Source organism: Ambystoma mexicanum, chromosome 2q, assembly GCF_040938575.1.
Source record: "Ambystoma mexicanum isolate Mex_15411 chromosome 2q, UKY_AmexF1_1, whole genome shotgun sequence".
NCBI lineage: Eukaryota > Metazoa > Chordata > Amphibia > Caudata > Ambystomatidae > Ambystoma > Ambystoma mexicanum.
In genome coordinates this window covers 453543730-453566504 of record NC_090924.1, presented here as the reverse complement: position 1 = coordinate 453566504, position 22775 = coordinate 453543730, and the positions used below count along the sequence as shown (strand labels likewise).

The 22775-nt window shown below is 47.8% G+C and overlaps 1 protein-coding gene across 3 annotated transcripts in view; it reads right to left on the bottom strand.

Moving 5' to 3' along the window:
• Window positions 1-22775, bottom strand: part of PORCN (porcupine O-acyltransferase) — a 425271-nt gene that overhangs the window by 78037 nt on the left and 324459 nt on the right. For all 3 annotated transcript variants that reach the window (XM_069647550.1, XM_069647549.1, XM_069647551.1), the window contains 2 exons: window positions 5691-5767; window positions 5177-5240 (listed from right to left, as the gene is read on the bottom strand). In XM_069647550.1, the coding sequence (XP_069503651.1) occupies window positions 5177-5240; window positions 5691-5767 (141 nt within the window). The remainder of the gene's footprint in view (window positions 1-5176; window positions 5241-5690; window positions 5768-22775) is intronic.

The following is a 22775-nucleotide window of genomic DNA, read 5'->3' as shown; positions in this document are numbered from 1 at the left end:
GTATTGCAGAGAGCCTCTCTGCCATTTAGAGCAGGGTCTAATCTCATTTGACAGGTGTAAATTGCAGCCACCAATTCAGCAGCCAATACACTGGAGTACTGCTCTGAAAAGGACGAAACTGCGGTCTCCTCTTTAGCACAAAATGACAGGGATGTGTTGCCATACCTTCGAGAGATAAAAAATGCTACTGAACCTTTCAGTACGGTTCCATGTGTTAATATCCCCGCAAAAATATCGCCGTACAAAATGATCGCCATATTAAAGCATGGAACCTGCAGGGGACACCCCCGCAACCCATGCTCCCAAAAAACTAACAATTATGCCCCCCAAAAACTTTCGCCTATGGCCGTTCCAAACGACCCAAACGCCCTATATACAGCAATATTTTTGGTGGGGATAATATGTAGTGATACCTTCAGTACATAGCTGCCCCACCAAGTTGTCACCTCTTTGCCATGGGTTGCATTGCAGGATCGAGCCCTTCTCCGGTCGGCGACAAATGCTGGTGCAAGGTCTTCTGGATGAAGAATGCAGAAGAACTCGATGCAGGGCCCCTCTCAGCACATGACTCGATGCAGAAAAGCTGTTTTGGACGATGCCCACTGATGCATAGCAACATGGGGGGAGGAGAGGTGGGGCACACACTTGTCAGGGTCAGACTTTGCCTCGTATCTCGGGTTCCCATGATGAAGCTGTCGATCCCAAAGTTCCAGGCCTCAAGGTGGAACGGCGATGTCTGCAGCAGTAGCCTGACCTCAGAGCTGGGCAGTCACTTGGGGAGCTAGGGACACTTCTGAGGGCTCTTCTTCGCAGGTCTCCGAGCTGACGTCAATAATAGATGTTCCCTCCATTCCAAGGGTCGAACTTCTGAAGATCACCTACGAGACAGGAATCTTCCAGGTCAGCAGCAGAAGGTTGGTCGCCAGGGCTTCTTCCAATGGGTCCAGTCTCCTTACAAGTCTCGCAGCTAGAGAGGGTACAGGGGTCAAGGGTGCAGGTCTTTTGCCCCTGAAAGCCGTTTGGCACAGGGCAGTTTTGTTTGTAACTTTGTTGGTAATTGAAGCTGCAGTCTATGAGGCATTTTATCATGGAGCTCTGGCAGTTAGCTAGCCAGGAGATCGGAGGGGGCCACTTGGAGTCCTGAGCCACTTGAAGGATATCTTGGGGAGATCATTGCTTCAACATACGGGAGGAGAAGAAAGAAGTGAGCTCACAGCGTAGGACTGCTCTCTACTGCTGCAGTATCGTAGCAGCGGTATGAATCAAGCTATTGGCGGATAATTAAATCCTTTGTTTAGAATGACCTCCAGTGGCTGTCAGATTTTTCATAGCAGTGCATTGCGGCTTATCCAATATGTCCAACACGCTGCAATACTGCCAATTAACACGCACAGTGTGTCTCCTCATCCGCCTGTGCTTTCACCGAAACAGAACATCCAGATTCTCAAGAGTAAAATCTCTACCACCCCTTCCTTACCCCTGCAACCAGGAGCTTCAACAACCAGGCCAAACTCTCACTTAAACTCGTTGGGGGAGGTTCACACCCTTATTAGTGAAATGTACCAGTTGTTAGGTCCATCCAACGTCCCAGTTAGCCTGGACTCCCGGAGAAGCAGTTCTACGGTGCAAGACATAAAGGGCAAATAAGCTGGATCTAGGCTTGTATGAAAGGGGTGCAGTTGCACCTGACAATTTTGAGCACCCGGCTACAGAGGATTTGGTTAGGTCTGTGGGTACCTTTCATCTTCCAGGGGGACGATTGTTCAGCCCCATCTGGGAAGGGATAGACCTTGTACAGCCAAGAACACGGTCAAGGATATGGACATGGCAATGGTCACGGACATGGATGGCTCAAAATTCCACATCACGGACACCTTAGAACACAACCCAGCAGGTTTGTTGCTTACAATGGCCCAATTATCTCCATGCTGGATTCTCAACCAATCTTTGCTGTACGATCCGGGGGGCGGGGGGGGCTTTCTTACTTCTATGGTAGAATGGTAGACCCTGGGGCACCCTGGAGTTATTGCAGCCCGGCAAGCTGCAGCCAGGCGGGGAGTTTTTGTGAAGGGACTCTTATGAATCCTGTAAAAAGTACTGACGCGGGTTGAACAAGGGGGTTTAATGTCAGATTACATTTTGGTTCCAAGTCCCTTAATCTTTTTTCTCCTTGCAACACCCTTCTTCACTCTGGCACCACATTAACACCTATTACTGCTCTGGATTGGCTGGACATAGCAGGGGTTCATGCGTATAATTGTAATTTAGCTTTGTTTGAATTAGCGTCCATGAAGGATCTACTCTTATCATTGCTGTACCAACACAGGAAAGGAAATATTGAGGGGGAGACGGGACTACACGAAAATATGGTTACAAAAAATAAAAATAAAAAAATAAATAAATTAAATAAAACGGAATGGTTGAAATGATCAGATTTCGGCTGTACCAAAATTTCGTACAGCCGAAAATGTCGAACATTACAACCTTTCGGTTTTCATTATAGCGAAAAAGGGCAGCATGGGTGGCGGGGGTGTTCCCCGAATCCAAAACAAAGTTTTGATAAAAAAAAAAAAAAAAAGGGCACCTGCAGCGCCGGTTCCCAACCACGGCAGTGAACGAAACTGGCGCTGCAAGGACTCGGTGGCACATAGCGAAGCGTGTCACCAAAAGGTAACTAAGGGGGTGGGGGGAGTGGGCTCTACAAAAGCCATTTTGCTGTGGGGTGCTTATTTCGAATACGAACATTTAGAATTCGATAATTCAGTCTTCAAAATGTTCGTATTCGAAATAATCACATACATTTGGGGGAGACAACTACCTTACAGGACAGCCCGAAAAGGGTCCCAAATACCTTGCCCCCTGTTTTGGCACTCAACACTGTAAACCAACATCAATTTAAGACCTTGCTAGGTCATGGCGGATTGGCAGCTGTTGGGAGGTATCCAGTGATTATACCTAATAAAAAATAAAGAATTCATTTAAAAGATATGTGGGGGTGGGGTAAAAGATTACATCTGGTGGGGTGGGATTTAAAACATGGGGACTGGGGTGGGGGGTCAGGGGTATCCCCCAAAAAAGAAATTCATTATTTTGGGTTCGTTAAAATGCCCTTCGTTATTTTTTGGTTTGTTAAAATCACATAGAACCCGGTTGAGACCGTACGAAACAGCTGAAAGCCCTCCAAATTGATATTGTGCCTTTGTCCCTAGAGTTGTAATGGGATCCGATCATACTACTGGCACACATAACATAACCCCTCGCACACTTGTGCAGCTTCATGCTGCCAGGGAAGATGGTGCTTTGGGGCTTAATGCCCGCCTAAGCGTAAACCATATTGTGGAGTAGTCTGTGCGCCAATGATCCGCACTGCCACATGCAATAAGATGATAGTGCCAGATAGAGGAGGGTACATTTTTCTACATAGAGTCCCTAAACTGCCCCCAAATTCTTATGAATGCAAGGATGCCATAGTGAATGAGTGCACTCACTGGATCCGGAGTGTAAGGGGCTGTTTATTCGTCACACAGGAGAAGAAAAAAAAAAATACTGACGTGCAATAGGTTGCACCACCAGGGGGAAAGTGCCCACGATTACGTTCAAATTGATTTTAAGGAGCCAGGCATGAGAAGAAGCGTATTGAGCTTTGTCACCCCACCATACAACAATTGGGTGGGGGTGTGTGTATGTGTACACACACACACACACACACACACACACACACACACACACACACCCCCCACCCCCCCCACCCCCCCCACCCCCCCCACCCCCCCCACCCCAGCAGTGGTCCAATCAGGGCCACTGATGGCACAGCTCATGCATACCATTCAGACATACTGAAATCAGCTTGTGGAATGGGACCAGAGCGTCCCCAACCTACTTCCTGGCAGCAAACACATATGGTCATGCAGTAGACCGTGGAAAGCGTCAGCTTTCCCAGGCTTTGGAAGTCCATATAAGAATGTCCCTGTCCTCACAGGTTAGGAAGAAGGGTTAGTGAAAAAATGGCCAATGGACAAATGAAAACTCTCATGGCACAGCCATGTTTGGACACGAGCCACAGTAGGTAGCCAAATACAATAAACTCTAAGGCTTAATCAAAATGCACCAAAATAATAGCAAAAACTAACTGCTGCCACCAGACTGCCTAAACTAGCCAAGTGAGTGTTAGTCTAGTGAACCACAAAAAGCATACCACATTGTACTGCACTGTAACAAACATTGTACAATGAAAAAAAGTTACCACAAGTGGCAACAAAGTAACAAGACTAAGGGAAACAATGTTTCCCAGTACTGACAGCCTGAAGGAAATGTCAATTTCCCCATGACAAATGAGCAAAAGCCAGTGTACTACACACCAGTGCTCCCTTCCCCCTTAGTTCAGCCTTGCTGCTTGGTCAGCAGTACTTAAGAGTGCCTTGGTCAACTGGGGTTGTGAATAACCTTGCTAAGCCTAGGTTTCATTTTCCAAGTCTTACCCCAGGTAGTGACTTTGAATCCCCTCCCTCTAACAACCAGCCACACACAAGGAGCCAAGCAGGGTGACCCGCTTATGGAAGCAGGCTGATATCCCTTCAACACCCTGAAACAGGTGTTTTAGGACTAGCCGGGGCATATACACGGAGTTACAGTGCCAGTGAACCCCTGGATATTGCTCTGGAAGGGGTGGGGGTGTAGTTCACTGAACCATGAACGGGGGAAGGGGGGCAGTTTAGAACCTCATCCTCAGAATTAGTACAGGGAAAAGGAAGGGGATGCCGATTTTCATTCCACAGATTCATCTTTGCTTGTCCCAGGCCTTGCATCCCCCTCCACATGAAGGCATCTTCACCTTAGATCCCTTTGAGCTTGGGTATGGATCCATGAGAAGTTATGGGAAAACTGCCATTGATCGTTCCTGGCAGGGCCTATCCCAGTTTTGTGTGGAGAAGAAAAACCTTTTGATTGAGGAACGGGGTGCCTCTCTTGGGTGGCGGACTCACATCACATGATTAAGGATGAAATGAGGAAAGGAAAAAATAAAAAGGACTGGTAAGTAATTTAAGCCACCTCAACCCTGCAAAATCTGCTGGTTACGGACCCAAGATGTGCAGGATTAGGAATTTAACAGTCTGAAGTACGAAGGATACAAAAGATACAAGAGTAACAGGAAGGAAGATTCCAGAGAGCCACTTACCATGCTCCACGTAGGTGATGAAACCCAGGGAGAGCAGTACAGCGGCCAGATGGAAGCTGAGCCCCTGAAACAATCAAAAATGCAAGTATGAATGAGGAGCAGTTGCTCACCAGTACAAGTGTGCTCCCTGACAAATTAGTTGCCAAAAACCATTACTTTCGACATGTCTCAACCTCCCCACCACAAACCAGAAACCTTTGCCAGTCCCAATCGGCCACAAAACGACCGCTTGCAATACCCCAGCCACCATGCTCCCTGAAAGGATTTACAGTCGCATCAGTGCACACAGCCACTAAATTCAATACCCTTAATCGAAAAGGGGGGGTTGGGGGGGGGGGGGGACAACAGTGGAGCATGGTTTATATTAACAAGAAATGGGTTCTCCATTTTGGCCCAAACAGCGTTTGATTGTATGCGTGCATCTGTCCCTCTGCCATTGGTTAATTAAAATCTGGATTTATCTGGAGAGTGCACTCAGAAACCAGCAATGTTGGGCACCCAAGGATATACTCACATGTAGGAGTGCACTGGCAGCATACGTGACAATGACGGCAGAGAACGTACCAAGGTTCTGAGCATTTTTGAACACATCTGCAAAAGAAACATGATTGGAGGTTGAAAAAGAAGGTCCCTCTAGAGGCACAATATATTAATGCAGAGACGAAACCAGGGGAACCAAACGCAAAAAGAGCATCTTCAGGAGAGCAGAGAAAGGTTGCACACATTGAGTGTGCCATGTAAATGAATACTGTTGTCTACAAAAGAAAGACACAGTAGAAACAGAGCAAACTGGTGTATGATGAACACTGTTTTGCAAACAAAGATGCTGTCAAGTATGAGATTCTGTAAACTATCCTACAAACAGGGCGTTGGAGAGAGTTGTATGCAGTCTTCTGGTGAGTGGCGTAGGAGATCTATCCTACTGGGCGTTCACCAAGTTAGATCAAAACGCTCTCAAAAGGTAATATGGCAGAGCAGTCAGGCTTCACTCACGGGAGGGGACAAAGTACATAAGAAAAATACATTGAATGATGCCACTTCACTCCAGGACACACAATATAAGAGGCCTAATCTGATGGTTAAGTCTGGGCCAGTACTAGTCCTAAAAAAGGAGTGAAGAAAGTTAGACCAATATAGGAAACGGGCCTCAAGAACAATTAGTCAAATTAGAAATACAGTACTGGGCCCAAACTGGTCTAGAAATCGACACACAACATAACCATCAGTGGTTATTCTTCAATCATGATATCCTATGCACAGAGTGAACTTTAGCGATTTGTTATAATGAGACACATTATAAATAACAGTATGTATTACATTCTAAAATTAAAGTTTTTTTTTCAGGCCCTAAGGAGCACCATGAATAAAATGGCTTTATTCAGTGAAGTAGCTTAGGGTTCATTTGGATTTTCAGAATCAACCCTGTGGACAGAGTCAGGGAGGACGCCCTAATCTGGTGAACAGGGAAAGACACGAATATCTGGCCAAACTATGATATGATATGATATGATATATGATATGGCATTTGTAACGCGCCTATACACAAGTGTTTCAAGGCGCGACGAGGCAGGGAGGGGGGAACAAGGGGAAGACAGACAACGATCCTACTAGGCCAGGTGTCATTCAGACCGCGCAAGTGCAGGGGTAGGGGGAAGGGAAAAGGGGAAGGGGAGGGGGGAAGTGCAGTACAAGTAAGTAGAATAAGTAAATAAATAGGGCCAGCTGGTGGCAAGTGCAAGGTAAGTGCAGACAAGTGCTGGGAAAGGGGGGGCTGTAGAGATACAGAGACAGTCCCTCAGTGCAGGGGTTGCCAGGGAGGCAGTGCAAGAGGAGAGTGGCTGGGACCAGGACCGAGGTCGGTGAGAGTGGCCCAGTTGCAGATTCGGTGCAGATTCAGTCTAGACTTTAGCAGGGGAGAGGGAGAGAGAAAGCAGAAGCAAAGAGGAAGGCTTTGAGGTGCTTCCGGAACCGGAGATGGTTCTCCTCAAGTTTCAGGGAGGCAGGAAGGCTGTTCCAGAGGGAGGCCCCTGCCACGGCGAGAGATCAACCCCCGACTCGTTGCTTCGAGAAGCGGCTGACCCTGAGGGAGTTGGAGATGGATGAGCGAAGGGCTCGGGAAGGAAGATATTTAGGAAGAGCGAGTTGAAGGTATTTAGGCCCCAGGCCCCAGAAGGCCTTGTGGACAATGCAGAGGGTTTTGAACTTAATCCTCGCAGCCACTGGGAGCCAGTGTAGAGATTTCAGTCCTGGAGAGATACGGTCCCTGGGCTTGAGGCCAAGGACAAGTCTCACAGTTCTGTTCTGGATGAGTTGCAGGGGGCGGAGAGTGGAGGCAGGCAGATTAAGATAGAGGCTGTTACAGTAGTCCAGCTTCGATAGAACCAGGGCTCGGGAGACAGTGAGCTTCTGTGTCAGGAACTGCGGGTGGAAGCTGTGGGAGCGCTGGAGGCATTGACTTTAGCTCTCCTACCGCTCTAGTCCTCATCCAACATGGCGGCGTCTAGTATATTACCAGACCCCGCCCCCGCGCTCATTGCGTTGTATCTGTTGTTCTTAGCACAACGCTCTGTGCGACTTAAACTACAGTACTTTTCCCTGTCAGTTTCGCTCTGACTTTCTTCCTTGTTTTTTCCGTCCATATCCCTTATTCCTGCCTTCCAGCTAAAGTTTGTTTCTTTCTCTCTTTGTGTACCTTTCCGGCGTTACTTTCCTTTGGCCGTCTTGCCGGTATTCCTACTTTCCGCGTCCCGTTTTGGAACCGGGTACCTTCCGCTGTCTAGCGGTTCAATTCTATTATTATTTCGGCATCTATTGCCGCTCATGTCTTACCTTCGCGTCCCTGCTATGCGCCTCCTTCTTTAGCGGGGCTCGCTTGCTTTGCCTGTGATCCTTCCGCGGCCTTCCGCATTGTTTATTTTTTGTATTTGTTATTCCTTTACTTACCACTCACCTGTTTTAAACTCTCCGAGTTATTCTGCTTCTAGTTTGGAGGCTAATGCCTTCATTCCCAGGGAGTAGCAGCTTCTACTCCCGTTTGCCTCGTCCCATTTGTTCCTGCTCTGCACTCCGGAACGTTTAAACTCCATTCAAGACTCTTGGACATCAGGGTTTTTTCCGCCACTTGGCTTTTTCCCTGCTTTGGGGCTGGCTCCCCGGGGTCCCCCAAGGGCAGGTTCCAGCTCTGCCAAGGTGGCCTCCGGGGGAGCCAGACCCTACTTACACGAACGGAAGGACCACAAGCCTAAAGAAAAGCTCTATTCCGATAAGAAAAAGAGGAGCAAGTCATCTGGTACTGTATCCGAGGACATTACTTCAGTGGAATCAGGTGAGGAGGATTGGGAGGGTACGCAGGGATCTGACATTCTGGGGGAAGGAGAGGAAGGGAAGAATACCTCTGAGGAGGTGCAGCTGGTAGTGTGACTTCTTAGAGACGTCAGATATATGAGGAGAGAAGGAGAGTGTGGAGTCGAAGATGACCCCGAGGTTTTTTGCCTTGCAGGTAGGAACAGGAGGAGGGCCAAGCGAGGATGGCCAGAGAGCTACAGGGAAGGAGGGAGTGGGTGTGCCGATGAGTAGAATCTCAGTTTTACTAGCATTAAGGCAGAGGTCATTGGCGGCACACCATTCCTGGATGGCAGACAGACAGTCAGAGATGAGGGAAGGCAAGGAGGAGGCCGAGGGTAGCCTGAAAATGAGCTGGGTGTCGTCCGCATAGCACTGAAAGTAGGGGCAGAGAGCGGCGATGTGGTGGGCAAGGAGTGCCAGATACTGGTTGAACAGCCAGGGAGAGAGATTAGATCCCTGGGGAACACCACAGGTGGAGAAAAAGATGTCAAGAGAGGAAGGACCCAAGTTGGACCTGGGAGGGTCGATTGGAAAGGAAAGAGGTCAGCCACGCCAGAGCCTGACCAGTGATACCCAGGTCATCACGGAGACGGTTGAGCAGGATGGCATGGTTGACAGTGTCAAAGGCAGAAGAGAGATCGAGCAGAATGAGAACACACGGAGTGTTGGAGTCGAGGTTCAAGAGCAGGTCCTCACGGATGTTCAGGAGAGCAGTTTCTGTGCTTCTGGCCGCTCTGAAGCCAGATTGATGGTCATGGAGACTACCAACAGTTTCAGCATGGAGGTTAAGCTGGGAGATGGCCAGTTTCTCCAGGAGCTTGCCCAGGAAGGGAGTGATGGAGATTAGGCGATAGTTAGCCGGGCAGGAGGGGTCGGAGGAGGGTTTCTTAAGAAGAGGGTGCACAAGGGAATGCTTGAGGGGGGATGGGAAGACTCCAGAGGCGAAGGAGTGGTTGCAAAAGTCAGACAGGGCAGGAGCCAGGGAGTCGATGTGGTCCTTGGTAGTTTTGGAGGAACAGGGGTGAACCTGTTTAGACGAGACTTTCATAGATCGGACTTGTCTGGAAACCTCGTCAGCAGAAAAAAGTGGAAAGGCAGAGAAGGAGGGAGGAGGGGTGGCTGCAGAAGAGCCAGAGGAAGAGTCGGGAAGAGAGGGAGGGAGGTGATAGGAGGAGAGCGAGGACAGGATGTCCTGCGTTTTTGAGATGAAGTGAGAGGCCAGTGCAGTGCAGAGGGCCTGGGAGGGGACAGGAGAGATAGAGACTGCAGCAGGGTTGGCAAGCCCCTTGCAGATTTTAAAGAGTTCAGCCGAGTTGTTGGATGCCGCAGAGATGCGGGCTTGGATAAGGGCTCTCTTTTTGGTGAGAACGGAGAGACGGTATTGCCTTTGGAGCAGGCGGCAGGCCAGTTTATCAGAGGATGAACATGAAGCACGCCATTTCCTCAGCCACCCTGCACTTGCGTTTTAGGGTGACGAGATCCGAGTCATACCAGGAGTTACATTTGGCTTTGGGCTTCAGGCGGATTCTCATGACAGGGGCAAGGATATCAAGAGTATCAGATATAGCAGAGTGGAGCATGGAGAGGGCTGTCAGGGTGGGAGTCAGCCGAAGGGGGAGGGGTGGGCGAGAAGGTGGCAGCGAAAGCCTCAACTGACACGCGCTTCATGGGTCGGATGACCGAGAAGGTGGGTGGCAATGATGAGGGTGGCTTTGCCTGTGGGGTAGGGAGGGTGAGGTGGGAGGTTAGGAGAATGTGATCACTCCAGGAGAGAGGAGTGGAGAGAGGGACAGAGAGGGGAAGGTCAGAAGAGATCAGAGCATCAAGAGTGTGCCCTGCAGAATGAGTAGGCCCAGACGGTTGAATAGAGAGTGAGAGAGAGTCGCAGAGGTCACGAAAGAGTCCAGTGGGGGGACAGGAGGCATCAAGGTGGATGTTGAAGTCACCAAGAAAGAGGAGTTGAGTGGTTGAGGACAGGAGTGAGGAGGAGAGGTCAGCCCACTCAGAGAGGAAGGAGGAAATTTGACCAGGTGGCCGATAGATAGTAGCCACAGTAAGGGAATGGCTAGGAGAGAGAGTTGGCAGACAAGACATTCAAAAGAGGAGTAGGTCTGCGTAGGAGTGACAGTGGCAGGAATCCACTCAGGGAAGATAAGGGCAACACCCCCACCTGCACGGTTGGGCCTGGGCACGGAGAAGATCTTGTAACCGTCAGGTAGGAGTGTGTCAAAGCTGGTGACAGAGCTGGCTGTGAACCATGTCTCAGTGAGACTGAGGACGTCAAGGTCCAGTTCCTCAAGAAGGCGACATATCAGAGGAATGCTTGATGGCAGAGCGAGTGTTTAAGAGTGGCAATGTGGAGAAGGTTGCCAGCCTTGAAGGACTTCGGGGGGTTGGGGGGTATAGATCAGAGGTACGCCCTGCGGAGGTGTAGAAGGAGGTGAAGAAGGAGCACGAGAGGGGGCAGGGAGGGAGGGTAGAGGCAAGGTAGCCGAGGACAGAGGAGGGGGGACAGCGGGAGAGGAAAGGAAGTTGATGAGGCGAGGGAAGCGTCTATCAAAGAGGTGAAGGTTGGCCTGAGGACCTTGGACCAAGACGGTCCCATTAGCATAGACATTAATGATGGCCTTAGAGGAGCGGAAGGGGGCCAGGAGGACATCCCAACGGGTGCCACCATTAATGGGAGAAGAGGAGAAAGGAGAGAGCACAGAGACCATATGAAGGGTCCATAGGTCAGGAGAAGGCACAAAAAAAGAGGATGTCAGTAAGAGTTTCCTTGGAGCAGGCACTGGTATAGGTGTCAGCGATAGGGAGGCCTGGGTTGGAGACCAGGATGTCCTTTTTAAACTTTTTCCTACCAGATTTCGTGAGGAGAGCAGGATAGTCGATGGAGAAGCAGTTAGAGAAGATAGGCGAGATAGAGAGCACCATGGAGTAGGAGGGAGTGGGGGGGGGGGAGACAGACGATGCGATATCCCGCAGACAGGAATAGAGCGGCAGGCACAGGTTTACCACAGTTCAGAACAACAGTAATGCGTATTAGGTAAACAGTGGAGAGCCCACCTAAGTTTGAGAATCCTGCGAGGGGAGAAAAACCCTAGTTTACCACATTTCAGAAACAACAGTAATGCGTATTAGGTACATAGTGGAGAGCCCACCTCAAGATAGTGGGACTGAACGGTGAGACTTAGGAGGGTTAGAGTGGTAAAGAGTTCAGTTAAACACTAGAATGTATACAAATATAATTTAGTGTAATACTTACCTGTGGATTCTAACTGTTAAGAGTTGCTAAAGGCCTACAGATAACACAACTAATGTAAGGTTGAAAGTCCTTGGGTGCTAATAAAATAGCTGGGGCCTAGTACTTTTAGAGCCACAAGTCCCAACATAGCTCTTTGCAGGAGGCTAGGGGTGTATACAAAGTCTGATTAAGTGTTGGCAAAGCCAAAAGGCAGTTAGTGTTTCAAAGTTGAAGAACAAATGCAGGAAGGTTCTAAGGAGACTTAGGTAAAGATTTGGGGTAGTACTCTTTGGGTGCACTACAACAACCTTTGGTATAAGTCTGCACTACACAGATTGGTAGTGTGGTAGAGCAGCCAGGCTCATCTCAAGAGGGGTCAACGTGAGCTGTAGTGAGTTCAAAGATTCAGAGTGATAAGTATCCAAATAAACACTTAAACACAAGGTTACTTGATAAAACAATTATTCATTTATTTACTGGCCATTTGAATAAACCTTCTACAGAAGGGAGCAATATACTAGCAACACACAAATACCTTCAAAATACACACTGTTTCTAAATCAGCAAATACCAATTGGGGATGACACAGACACTTCCTACATCCTCAGGTGATTTTAGTAGCTAGGACACTGTGGACATGGATATATTACGGTTGGCATTTAGAATAGTACTGAGATGAGTGTCAAAGAAAAGGTTATTAGAACAAACAAGAGATCACAAATATTCTTAAGCAGGCAAATACTTTCAGATCCATCAATAAGAGTCATTCAGTGAAACAGGCTAAGCCAAAGTCAATGGTCAAAAGTCTATGTGAGCTGAAGCACTTCTTTCAGGTAAGAAAAGTCTTTGCACAATGTTTTAGAAGTCTTTGACGAAAAAGAAGAATCAATGTAAGGCCACAAGCGGTTAGACTTGTGAGTAGTAGAAGATGCAAGCAACTCTACAGTAAGAGGTAAGTTCTCTTAGACTTTACAGTACCTTTAGTTAGAAGAAAAATGCAGCAGACTACTTCTGTTCCTGTGCAGCTCTGCAGATCCTGGTGTTCCTGTGCCTCGGTCGTGAGGACAAGAGGGAGGACTTCTGGGGACTCATACACTGCAATGGGACGGTCACCGACAGTACCCGGCAATCTTCAAACAAGTGGCACTTCAGTGTTTCAGATCCTTGCGTCTACCGCAAACAGCACCACTGTTTTCTGGCTGTCGATATGGGCTTTCCTTGCTTCTGGGGTCCAGCACTCTGTTGAGGTGGCTCAGGCTCAGTCAGTCCCACTTCCTGGGAGTCCGGAGGATCTTCCTGGAGCTCTTGGTCAGCTTAAAAGCAACACACATGAACTGGTGTTCCTCTTCCTGGATCTTATGTTCCAACAGCAACTGCAGTAGAATTGCAACCAGATCGAGAGGATGTCCAGGTGGCTTACTTTGGAGTTGATTGGTCCCACCAACTCAAGGGGAGAAGTCATCCTTGCAGGGGCTTCTCTGTTGATACGAATTTGGGCAAATCAACGGTCCAGGAGTTGCAGCAGGCGCCTCTTCCAAGTTCTTCTTTGGATTCCTTCGGTCAGTGGTCGACTGCCTTCCAAGGCAAAAAGCCTGGCCTTTTATGCAGGTTTCTCCCATTCATTCCAGCCTAGCTGTCAATCACTCTGCAGGACAGCCAGCTAGCCAATCACCTAAGAGTGCATTCCTGTCTCCTAGGAGATTAAGCACAGGGAGTTTCGGGCACCTCTCTCACTTCCTGCCCCCACCAGACACCCTGGAGCCAGAGGCAGGCTTCACTTGTGAATCCCGCCAAAGGCAAAATGAACAAAGGGACCAAACATGGTTTGGCGCGCGAAGTAAATCTCAAGAAGGACCTTTCCACAAAGAAATGGCAAAAAATAAAAAAGAAGGCCGGGGTGCTTTACTGCAGCTGTGAACGCAGCCCGTGGTAAATGCACACCACAGTTGTAAAAAGTAAACTACTGCCGCCAGCCATTCATCGAGGAAAGGGTAATAAAAATGTTACATGAGAAACTAGACAAAGAGGATACTAAGTAACCCCTCCAGCACCCTATTGTAATATCGTGTGTGCTGGGTCTAGAAAGTTATAAATGTAAGTAAAGTCAATTTCACTTTACTGCTCTTGGAAACAGTAGTTTATCCAAGAGAAGGTATTTAAACATTGGGAAATCTAAAAGACTTCCCTATGTGACTGCACTAAAAGGTGCTGTGTGACACAATGTATAAAGATGCCTATGGAGGTTGTCAGACTCAAAAAACCAAAAGAAACAATTAAAAATCACATTAGAATACATGAGAGTGTGGGAAAAAGGGTCTCACTCTCCAGGTAAAAATGAAAAAGTCCTAGAGTCCAGCAAAAGAGCTGGGGGTCTCTAAGGTAGAGAGGAATTAGCACATTTCTGAGAATTCTCCATAGCAGAGACAAACTCCCAATCAAGGCTTCTTAGTGGAAGCCCATGGGAGGATCTTTGACCAGAACTCCAATGATCACGATCAGGCAAGGGAGAGGTAGTGCAAGGGAATTCATACCCATAAAACCCTACAGAGGTGAGGAGGTGGAAACGGGTATATTTACTCGCCCCCATCCTCCGATGCATTCAGGGAGCACTTTCGGGATTCTTGAAAATGCTGGGTCCAGTGTTTTGCGTCTTGGAGCTATTTGAGAGGGACGGGGTGGGGGGGGGGGAATAGAGGTCCCTTTCGGTGTCAGGATTTTTGTTTGTCTAGTCAGCGGTTCCATGCTCTGGTGAGTTTTCCTGGTGTTAAGATGGATTTTCTAAAATCAGCCCTGGCAAGGGGTGGGGGTGCGGGGGGGGGGGGATTTTGGGATGCCACCCTATTATGGTGAACAGGGAAGACACAGTTTAGCCAAACCCATTCATGGCAAGGTAGTAGAGTAACAAGACTTGGTCTCAGGAACGGTGTGAATGTGGTCTAGGGCTTCAATGACAGCAATACCAATAATACCAGTTAGCCAGTTAAGTATAAAATACACAGCAGTTTATCAGGCCTTCAAAAAGCACACTAAGCAAGTAGAAACTCTAGTCAAATATTGTCACATCAATACTATAAAACAGATACATACATTCAGCCTTAGGAGAAAAAGAATTGCATTTGATTCAATGACCAGTGTAACATAGGTAAGTAACCAGATCTATTAGAAATAGAAAAGACACTTCAGGATAATCATAGAACAGCTTCCCTAGCTCTTAGAAAGTCCAACCTTAAGATGGTTTGCGGGCTTGTGCACTAAAGTCAACAGTTCCAAAGTGTATACTTTGGAAGTAGGTTTCTTAAGAGAGTGACTAGCACAGTGGGCACTATTAATAAGTGTTAAAAAGTTAAAGTTCAGTTAAGTAAACTCACTCAATCCCAGTCCTTCTGATAAACCTAAGAAGGGATCCTTGACCAGGCCTTGACCAACTGAAGTCAGGAAAGAGGGATTTAGGGACAGGGCCTTAAGCCAGTGTAACCCTATGGAGGACTGCATGGCCAGGGGAAGAGAAACAGGTATGTAAACTTGCCCCCCAGAAATTTTCTCAAGGGACCACTGGTGGTTTTCCGTAATCATTGGGGACACAAAAGTCTGTGTTTGGTACTGTTGAAGGCGGCCCAGGGGTGGCAGGTGCAGAGGTCACTTTCGGATGCAAGATTTAGTTTTGTTCAGTTGGGTTCCCTAGTAATCAGTCCCACAAATCTTCCAGTATAACACCTAAACGAAAAGACCACCTCAGGACTACTTCAGGGAGCGGAGAAGATGTAACACAACACGAGTCACGACAGACCAGCAGCGACAGGCAATCTTCAGTGGACAAAGGAGCAGGACCAGCACAGCTAGCATTGATGCAAAAATGCTTTAAATGCGGGAGCAGGCATCTTGTTACTCAAGTTGAAGATCCTCCAAAATGGTAAAGGTTCAACTCAGAACAGCGATGGCTGCAGCGAGGTACCCCAGGAGAGAGCTGGTGAGTCCACGGGTTGGTCCAGGGACACTTCCAAAGGTTCAGAAGGCACAGATCCTCGAGCAGGGGTTGAGACAGATTGTTCCCAATGGTCCACGGGTCGAAGGACTGACAAGGGTCTTTTTGAGATCAGGCAGAGGAGCAGAGCTTCACTGGGACAGCACTGGAGTCGATGCTGGTCAGCTGCAGGGGTCGTCCTTGAGTCATCAACTAGCTGTTCATCATAGAGGGCTTGAATTTAAAGATTATTTCTCAAATGGCTGCAGGATCTCTCCTCTTATCCAGGATTTGAGCAGGAAGCATGCACAAGCCCACCAATGGTAAAGATATGCACCATTCAAGGGAGTGGCTATCCAATCATGGATAGCCCCAGGCCACATTTACCCAGCAACAGACATTTAGGCAACTGAATGTGTGCTGGGACCAGACAGTCCAAGCCCCCACATCTGGGCTCACAGAGAAACAGCCCTTTTTCCTCCGAAATCCACAGATTTGCCTGGGAAAGGGCATTACATTTATGGCAGTTCCTGAGAAGGTAGGAAGACGGCCAAAGAATAAGCGAAAACCTTGTGGCCGACCATCTTGGGGTGTTAGCCACCCTTAGTAGCCATTCGAGGTAAATGCAAAAGTGTACAAGCAAAACGGTACAAAAATGTCAGAAATATCACTGCTACCACCAGCTTGTCTTGGGCACATTGTAAAAGTAACCGAAAAGCTGTTACATAAAAAGCTATAAGGATACACAGTATCTTAAGCACACTTCACTTTAAGTTTAAGGTGATGTGCACAATTGTAGCAATACAAGAAATTCAGATGGAAACATAGGGCCTCATTATAAGTTTGATGGTGCAGAAAAAAAGTGCTGGCAACTCAGTGACCACCACTTTCCCATCACCACCACACTACAAGTTTGCCAGTGGGGGTTGACTGATTTACCTCCAGCCAAAAGCTTGGGGTAAATCAGGCCCCCACTGGCAAAAAACAACCAGTATTTTCAGCACCGGTATTACCGGTGCTGGAAATACCAGCAATCCCCCCCATGGAGTCCTATGGATGCCATGGAATGGGGATTTATCTACCGCTGTCGGCACCTGTAATATCCCGGAAATTCTGGGATATCTGGCACGGGTAACAGTAGGTCTGTTTGCCAGTATCCCACCGGAATACCGGCAAACTAATAATGAGGGCCATAGTCTCTCAATACTGATAGTGTTAAGGACTGATCAGTTCCACCATAAGAATGTGCCAAAGGACGTAAAGCAGCAAGCTTTACTTACCTCCAAAGAGTGAGGATAGGGTTCAAAACAAAGCAAAAAGAAAGGGTGTCCCATAGTAGCCTACGGGAGGAAAGCACCAAAAAGAAAGACTGGCACCTGGCACTGGACAGCTGGATGATCCTGAGACGATTAAGAATGAACTACCATGTTGTCAAGAACCTCAGAGGACCCTGTGGTAAGTCAGAAGGAGAGTCGTACAAAAGGGGTGGCATTTCAAACTCAAGGTTTCATTCAAATAATAAGAAAAGCACCTATCTTTCCCTGTAACTAGAAGGGTTGCCCTACCAAACTGAATACTAACTCGGATGCTAGTCGTCAGGGTGGTGACAAACTAAATAATCAGTCCTCTGTCCAAAACTATCCTACTCTGACCCTACTACTAATCAAATGTATTTAGCAAACAGAAATGAAGCCAGGAGAATGACTGCCTTCTGCTGGTCCAACCAGTTCAGCCTTAAGGACTGGTTTCTGAAAGCCTCTTAACAGTTCTAAAAAGCCATTTTAAATCCTCCCATGTGCTTCTTTGGGCTTGGTTAAATGTCCAACCGTTATTCTTTCTCAGCCTTATATATATTCCTGGTCTTTCTGACTTTCCCCTTGGTTACAGCAACAAGGAAGATCACTTCCGTAATGTCCTTGGCTTTTTCCACAAATCCTCTGATGAGCGATACTACTCCTGCAGTAATCTGTATCATCAATATCTCTCTTGCGGTTATTGTGACGAGGGAGACTCCTCCTGAGGCACTGTTCACTCTTGGCATATTTCTTGCAGCTACTGTCACAAGGGAGATTACTTCCGTTAGGAAAGATTTCTCTTCACAGCACCTTTTCTTAAATGTTTTGGGACCCCCAAACTTTTTGCTTATATTTTTTAATCTGACCAGCTCTTTTTGCTTCACTACACTGGCATTTGCTCATTTGTCATGGGCAAACTAACTGCCATACCATTCAGGCTGTCAGTACTAGGAAACATTGTTTCCCTTAGTCTTGTTACTTTGTAGCCACTTTTGGTAACTTATCATCACTGTTGGAAACTTATCATTGTGCAATGCATCTTACAATGCAGTACAATGGGGTACACATTTTATTTTACCCTAGACTAACACTCAGAGGAGTTTCGGTTACTTTAGGTGTGCCTAAGGGACAAGCTAGTGGCAGCAGTTACTTTTTGCACATTTTTGGTGCATTTTACTTTTGCCTTACTGCGTTTGGCTACCACCTGTGGCTAGTTTCAAAACATGGCCATGCCACATGGTTTTTAGTTTGTTCCTTGGCCATCTTGTCACCAACCCTTCATCCTGGCCTCGGAGGCCAGGAAAATTCTCATATGGACTTCCACTGCCTGGGAAAGCAGAGGCTTTTTGCGGGCTATTGCAGGGCCATGTGCGTTTGCTGCAATGAAGTGGGTTGGGACTGTCTGGGCCGATCCACAAATTGGTTTCAGTGTGTCTGTACTGAAATCATGAGTTGTGCCACTAGTGGTCCTGATTGGACCACTGCTGGGGTCTGTGTGTGGGGGCCAGATCTTTGTTTGGCTAGTGGGAGTTTCAACTTTTACCTGGCTTTTTGAGGACACCTGCACCCACTCTAGCGAGATCCTGAAAGAAACCGAAGGAGCCTGTCCAAATGCTAGACTTGCAACAGAACCGTGGACCTGTTGGAAGAAGGCCTGGTGACCAACTTCTGCTGCTATCCTGGAAGAGCCCTTTCTTGTTGAAGATCTCCAGCAGACCTGCGAAGGACCTGTGACCCTTGGAGTCGAGGGAACATCTATTCTCGATGTCAGCTTGGAGTCCTGCAAATAAGAGCCTTCGGAAGTGTCCCTGGATCACACAGTGGCTGACAAGCTTAGAGTTTGGGCTACCGTGCTGTAGATGTCACCGTTCAGCATTGAGGCCTAGAACTTTGGGGATTGCCAGGTTATGCTACAAGAATCATCTCTGCCACATTTCTTGGTTCCAGCATCAAGCGGACCTGAGCTAGGAGGCAACGTCTGAGCGCAAGTGTATCCTCCTACGCTGCCGTGCAGCGGTGGCCGTCTGTCCGAAATTGCTTTCCTGCATCCAGTCCTGTCCTGAGAGGGGCCCTGCATCGAGTTCTTCAGCAGTCTCCATCCTGAAGACCTTTCACCGGCATTTGTCGCTGACCGGAGAAGTGTTCAAACCTACAGTCCCTGGGCATCAAGGGCTGAAGCAGACAGTGGGAAAAGCGACCTCGGACCCTCTTCAGAAGACCTGCCAAGTCCTAAGAAGAATCGGAGTTTGAGGGGAAGAGTTGTAGTATTTTCCTAAACCCCCATCTCCCCTTTTTAAAAGTTTGGAAACTTTTACAACAGTTTGGCTTTGCCATCGCTTGCTCGCGTAAGCACTCCAAACGTTGGGGACACTTTTTAGTTAGAATAACTTGTCATCTACCATTTGGATCTCTTCATTGGACCCCAGAAGCCCTACACTAATTCTTTCCCATCTCACAAAATTATGTGGAACTTTGGTGAACTTTTGGGCACAGAAAATCAGCCCTAACAACTCCCAAGATATTCATTACTCTTGGTATCTTCCTTACAATTACTGTGATGAAGGAGATTATTCCGGAAGTACTCTTTGACTTGCCCGCCTTGGGGCCACCTCTTCTCAGTACTGTCTAGATTTGGAAAAGGAGTAGTTTGCGTCACTCCTTCAATCATCCTCTTCTCAGTACCTTTGGGAGAGGACTTTAAAGTTTAAAGAGTTCAATATGTCCGATGTTCACTCTTGTTCCATTCCCTTGTTGAATTGCAGCTAAAAATATTGTCTGGAAGCTGCTGATGGCGTTCAGGTGGTTGCTAGTCATTTGGTCGACTACAAACTGGTCGACTGCAATTTGGTCGACGCCATTTGGTCGAAAACCAAATGGTCGAATTTTTTATTTTTTTTTATTTTCACCCCTTTTTTGGTTTTTGGTTTTTTTGGGGGGGGTCCCCCGCCAACCCCCTTTTTTTTCTTTTTTTTTTTTCGACACGAAAACCCACAAAACACATATAAATAAATAAAAAAAATCGACCATTTGGTTTTCGACCAAATGGCGTCGACCAAATTGCAGTCGACCAGTTTGTAGTCGACCAAATGACTGGACACCCGTTCAGGTAAGAGTCTGTATTACCCAACACTGTCCGGTAAAAGTTGCATGAGTTTAACTTGTTGTTTTCTCTCCCTTTATAGGTGCGGCATAAGAAGCTGTGGCATATTAAAGGGTAATGCCTCTGGTGGTAAATCAGGTAAGCCTATGGTGGTAAAAGTGATTGTATTTGTTGGCTCTCTCTCAGCTCACCTTGTTGTTCCTTTTGTTTTCCCCCAGGTGCTGGAGTTCGCCGAAGAAAACGATGGAGGCAGCGCCGAGTCGAAAGATGCTGTGGACTGGCGAGTATAACGCGACGCTGCTGCTGGTGATGCGAAGCGTGCTGAAGTAATATCCTTTCAGGCTCGGAGACGTGCTGGGTCCGGAATCAGGTAAGGAATTAAAATAAGGTCTGTGATCTAACCTTTTCTCCTTCTTTCCCCTTTTTCTAGGAGCTCTGGATTCGAGGCGGTCGTGGCAGAAGACTGGATGCTGACTTGCAGGCACAGTGAGCGTTACGCTGCAGAATAACGCGAAGCGTGTGCTGCTGTTCGGGCGTGGTTTAAATAGCCTCCAAAGTAGTTCCAGGTAAGAAGTTCCCCAGAACCACACCCGAGAAAAAAATAGTCCCTGTAATAAAATAGTCCCATCCAGGCCTCAGGTTGGCTTGGATTCATTTGCAGCATGGTCTGCATGAGGCAAGTAATGTCTATGAGCCTGGCGCCAGGACCGATTTCTAAGATGAGCCTGGCGCTTAAGGCGCCAGCACTGAACCCAAACAGCCCCCAGCCGGGGCTGCTGGGATTTCAATAGGTATCTGGATGCCTGTTCCCGGGGCTGATGGACTCGAACCGGATGCCCGGGGGTAGGCATCATGACATCAATCTTCTTCGCTTCCTGCAGTCCCACACTCTGGTGAAGGGGTCTGGGCGAGTTTTTGGAGTGTCCTTACAAGCCCAGCAGAGAGTTGGATGGATTTGGCCTTTCCACGACGATTCACTGAAAATGGGCACCAGGTCTCCCGATATTGGGGTTCCGCAGGTCTGGAAGCTCCTAGGACCTCGGGAGATGGCAGGTTTCAAAGTTCGTCTTGGGACTGGTTGCTCCCACCAACCAAAAGGAAGCAATCGTTCTCTTCGGAGCTCCTCCGTTGCATAGAAAACGGGGTCAGGACAGCAGTGGTCACTTCATGTTTTTGCAAAGGGTCTGTAGGCGTCTTTGCTCGTCTTCTTCGGTTACTTCCGTTTCCTGTGGTCGACTTGCTTTACACTCCAGAAGCCTCACCTTTTACACAGTTACAGCACACACTCCCCTGTAATCTCTCATCACTTTACAGAAAGGGGCGTTTGGCTGTCCAGTCTGGAGAGCCAGATCCCCTGTGGGAGCTGGACCTCCTTTTCAGGCACTCTGGCAGACAAAGGACAGGGGGTAGAAGACTCCACCAGTTCCTGCCCGCCCAGACACTCTGGAGCCTAGGCAGTGATACCTACTTGTTCCCTGCGGTGTAAATAAATACACAATAGTTGGTAGAACATGTCAACAGCCACCAGCCATAACTAGATGATTGTCTATGGGACTAAAAAGTCACAGGAGCAGAGAGAAGGGGGATACCAAGTATCTCTTTGGCACTCCACTGAAGGTGGTGTGTGCCAATCTCTCAGACTATAGAGTTTTGGGAGCGATACGAAGTATCTCTACGAACTGTAGTTGCTTGAGGTTATAGAAAAATTATCTTAAAAGGAGGACCCTAAGGGTCCCCAGCAACACTGCCCATAAGGAGCTGTGTGCTGTAGTAGTAAAACACAGATGCCTTTAAGAGAATTGACACAAAATACAGTCACCATTCTGGCTCAATGTTGACCCTTCTGTGCACAGCCACATCTGCCACAGTCATGAGTGTGTGCTTATCACTTTAACAAATGTGAAGAGGAGTTGTGAGAAAGGGTAACCCCCCTCAGCACTCCACATAGGGCGGTGTGTGCTAATCTCACAAAAGTAGAAGCTTGAAAAGGATAAAAAGTATCCCCCCCGCCCCCAACTTTGAGAAAAGTAGTTCTTAAGGTGTCATGAACCGGGGAAACCGGCGGGTGTGGAATAGGTGGAAGTATGGCTGCCATTAGACTGTTCCATCACGTTCTTACAACGTTGAGTTGCGGTCTAGTCTATTCCAACATGGCCGCCGCTGAGTGTATTTACTACACTTCACTCAGCAGATCGGCGCATTGCAACTTCTTGGATTCCCTCGTTGCCAGCGCTCCGGATCATTTCCCTTGGCGGTGATCCGCCCTCTCCTCTACTTACCTTGGCACACTTTGTGTGGTACTCCGCTCGAGTTCCTCTTTTCTCTATTTTCTCCAGTGCTTTCCATTTTTTATTCGTTACGTTCTCCTCTTACTCCGTTTCCTCTTTACTTTGTTCGTGTGGTTTTTCTTGTGAGTTCCCATATCCTTTGTATTACCGGCTCTCACATTTTTCTACCCAGCTGTCTGATTTTCCCTAGTTCCCTCCAGCCGTTACTTCTGGCTCTCTTCGTAGAGCAACCTGTGCTCATGTTGCTTATACCCTTCCGAGCATATTCAAGAGCTATACAAGACCAGCCGACATTCACTCCTGCAACATCTTGGTTTTTTTTTCAGCCATTGGCTTTTTTCCCCTGCAACTTCTCAGCTGTTGCGGAGA